Below are 3,936 nucleotides of genomic sequence, written 5' to 3'. Positions count from 1 at the left end.
GAAGAAACAGTGTGGCATTTACAACAACAATCACCACCGTAAGTGTCAAATCCACCACACTCATCATCAGACGAGAAAGAGAACAGCGAGATTGCAGTGTGCCCACCCCTTTCTCTCAGATCAACAGGACATAAGAGTTCAGGATATCCGCCACCCCCTATACATGATAGATTAACAGTTACACTTATTCACAAGCCAGCTTCGTGCCGAAGCTGGTGAGGCAGATGGCGAACGCCTGGAACGCTGACAGGGGATGCCGGAAGTCCATCGTGAACGCATCGTCCTCAATTTTTCCAAACTGTAGAATCACCGTCTCTTCATCCCCGACACCCCACGGATCGCTGGTGCCAGCTGGGGCAACGAGTTGGAAGTTCTTCACGGAGGCGACAGTTACCCGGCCATGGAAATTCAGGCACCAGCACTGTAGATGCTCATGCCATCGAGGCGCTTTGTTTCTTAGAGACAAGGTACTCGAGGTGCTTTGTGGCTTATCCTTAGATGGATCGGACGCAGTGCCCTGGCCTACAGGGCACTGGATACTGCACTGCATTCTTCTCGGTCCTCTTGATTTGAGGAAGTTGAACTTGTACGACACTTGTCCAACCTCAAAATTACTGCCTGAAACATGTGGGCTGATTTGTTTGCTTGGGTAGCGGCGACTTGATCGACTCTTCAACGTCTTGGTGCCGTGGTATGGTTGCTGATTGTCGTACATGATAAACTTCGTCCCCAGGAAGTCCGATCTAAAACAGTGAAGTCAAAACAATGCTTAGGTCAACAAATAAATATGCAGGAAATAAACTTCCATAAAGTTGCAAATTGTTGGGTACACCAAGCACTAGAACAAATTTGCAGGAGCAGTACATTCTGCTAGAATGATAATGCGTGAAAATGTGAACGGTGTAGCCAACAGTGGCTGCATGGCAATGGGGCAAAAGGAATGGCTTGTGCATGCAATCAGTACTAAAGAAAGCTCGGCATGGGGATGATTGCGCTTATCCATACCTCCAAGTCAACTTGGCAAGGACAGAAGTATTTGGCAGATTGTCAAAGAGATTCAAAAGTTCTATAAAAGTACATACTGTTGGCAATTAACTACCACAATAAGAGATGGGATGTTTATTAATTCACTAACCAAGTAACCATACTATTTGAACGATACTAAGATTGTTTGGAAGAACACGTTAGGAATGAAGACAAGCTTAAAAGGAGTGAACATAATGTCTGGTTCTAATGCTTGATGTGATCACATCATAGTTCTAGTGACCTCGCTTGAATCTTAATCGAAAAGGTGTACTTTGTAATCTAATAGTCATGCATAATCCAACAATCAGCCAGAAAAAACTGATGCTATGGAATGTTGAGACCTCACCTCAATTTTCCAACACCTGAATTACTTCCTGGATATAGGTCATCAGAGTTATAAGAGATGATATATTCGGTATTTGCCCCATTTCTGAATCTTCGAGCAACCAGTAGAAACTTCCCATTATCTGTTAGGGCTGTCAAAACGTAAAATACTATTAACTTGAGAATACAGGAAGTTGTGTTCCGGTATACATTTAAGCATCCAGGAAAAAATTAAGTGCATGCAAGCAACGATGTCAGACTAGTAGACTATAATTTTAACTATAGCAATCTACAAACCATCTCTTTAGGTTCACAATCAATGGAATCAAAACATAAAGCATGTCATAAGGTTGACAATGAAGTTTCAACACAAAATTTGAACTTCAATCAAACATACCAGTGCCTAACCTTCGTATGTTCGAATGCCGAGAGGCATCCAGACAACACTTAACAACGAGCGATAGCTAATCATCATTTCTGACTAATATGTGTCGGGACTAGCATGGGAAATGTCAAATGAACAAGTGTTGCGTTCAATTGTTGTCTCTGTTTTGACAATTCTCCAAAGCTGTATTGTCTATGCAGAGTTGGTCATGTACCCTATTCATAATACCAGAGAGCCGGCCTAACTAATATAGGGAGCTGGGGGCAATAAACTATAGGTACATACAACTAAACGACAGAATGACCCGGTCTAAGCATGGTCTATTTTCATCCCTACCCTTGGAATGAGTCAACACACACACAAAAAAGTATGACCGGTTAGATGTTATGTCAGCCAGTTAAGACTTTGAAATTGCATGCTGGGAATGAAGAATTTGGGATCAAGTCAAGTAGGTAAGACGTCATCACTACAAGGTATGTATTTAATTCAAAATTGAAATAACTTGCCAACCACCCAACTACCCAATCATCCTGCTTTATCGACACGATTCTGTTTAGATATGAGAAAGTCTCCTTTAGATATTGGCGGGTCACCAAAATAGGGTGCACGGGTCCTCATCAGGAAGGTACAAGAAAGTTGTGACTGATTACGAGAAGTACCACCCTGTTTTCTAAGCAAGACTGTGATGCTGGTAAGAAGATTTCAACGTCACAGGTCACGCGCAGCACGGACAAAGGAAAAAGGTTATAGCCGTGTATGGACTGCTTATTTGGCAGTACCTACAAAAGTTTCCATATGCTGAACAAGTTCGGACAAAATTATATGATTGCATCATCACGTACCTAAGGTAGATGAGGAATATTGAAAAGGTCAAGAAGTATGCCTTTCAGTCGCTTACTTGGCAGTTTACGGTGCTTACTAGATAGACAAATGTAATGCGGGGAAACAGGCATAGATACTTACCATGTGTTAAGCTAAGGTAAAGATAAAAGGTGGAGTTGCTTTTGTTCCTCCTGATGAAGCAGTGCATCGGCGCATCCCTAGGTCCAGACTGCACGGAAAAATCAGACATCCATTAAGTCGTTATAAGGAACCCCGTAAACAGAAGTAAATCTTTTACATATCATTATACCCTCAGCAACAGGCCAGAATCATAGCCAACTAGCACAATAAGCAAGTTCCATATAGGCACATACCTAATACCCCTACTGTTTTACTAACTAGGGCCTACTACATCACTGTACTAGAATCGGTCACCAAAAAGCAAGGTGCGATCCAAAAGAAGAAAATACAGAGGATAAGATGAGCATATTCCTTGCTTCTAAATCCTGGCATATCGGCATATTTCGTCGCTTCTAAATCCTTGCATATCGGCATATTTTGTCGCTTCTAAATCCTTGGAGCAGATGATATCGTTAACCCCAAAAGAGGAGATACAGAGATTGTTTTATGCGGCAGGGATGTCGTCAAATCTGTTCAATCGTTGGGCAAATCTGGTAGGATGCGCCAATTAAAGCAAAGATTTAAGCAGTTATTTTTGCTGTAACAGCCCAGATCTGCCCCAGTTCATTCCAGCAATCGCGTCTAAAAATGGGATCCCCTCTACATGAATCCAACAATCGGGGAGCGAGAACCGACTGCTGTCTAATCGAACCGCATAACAATTGGGAAAGCCTCAGAGAAATGGTTAGATGCTCCCGAAGAAGTGGTCAGAGTAGGTATCTATTCAGTCGCGAATTTGGGGGAATCGGCGTAGAAATTGACCAGATGGGAGCAGGGGTCTGACGCACCTGCTTGAGGGAGGAGGGGAAGGTGATCCTGCCGGACTCGAGCGGGGGCCGGACGACGGAGACGGCGGCGTCGCGCCAGCGGCGGCAGACGCATGCGCAGGCGGCCACGTCGCGGCGCGCGGGCCAGCGCTCGGCGCCGGCGTCGACGCGGCGCACGATGTCCGTGAGCAGCTCCGGGAGCAGGCGGGACCAGCGCTCCTCGTCGACGTCCTGCTCGTCCTCGGGCGCGTCGTCCGGGGCGATCTCGGGGGATACCTTGGCCTCGTTGGCGATGCCGGCAGGGGAGCGGGAGCAGGAGGAGAGCCATGAGGAGCTGCGCCGCCACAGGGCCATGGGTGGGGTGGGCGGGGATCTCTCACCCCGGGAGCTTCTAGAAGCTTCGAGGCGAGAGATGGAAAGGCGACGGGCGGG

At 45.8% G+C, this 3,936-nt stretch overlaps 1 protein-coding gene across 1 annotated transcript; it reads right to left on the bottom strand.

Annotated features, from left to right (window-relative positions):
* Positions 1-3,936, bottom strand: LOC124707315 (tubby-like F-box protein 9). Its single transcript, XM_047238973.1, has 4 exons — positions 3,526-3,936; positions 2,699-2,786; positions 1,373-1,502; positions 1-743 (listed from the first exon to the last, which is right to left on the bottom strand). Exons 1-4 carry the CDS (start codon positions 3,856-3,858, stop codon positions 185-187), a joined length of 1,110 nt encoding a protein of 369 aa, XP_047094929.1. The 5' UTR covers positions 3,859-3,936; the 3' UTR covers positions 1-184.

The sequence above is a fragment of the Lolium rigidum genome, chromosome 4 (genome assembly GCF_022539505.1).
Source record: "Lolium rigidum isolate FL_2022 chromosome 4, APGP_CSIRO_Lrig_0.1, whole genome shotgun sequence".
Classification (NCBI taxonomy): Eukaryota; Viridiplantae; Streptophyta; class Magnoliopsida; order Poales; family Poaceae; genus Lolium; species Lolium rigidum.
Note: the sequence above shows the minus strand (reverse complement) of the source record. Positions and strands in the feature narration are given on the sequence as shown.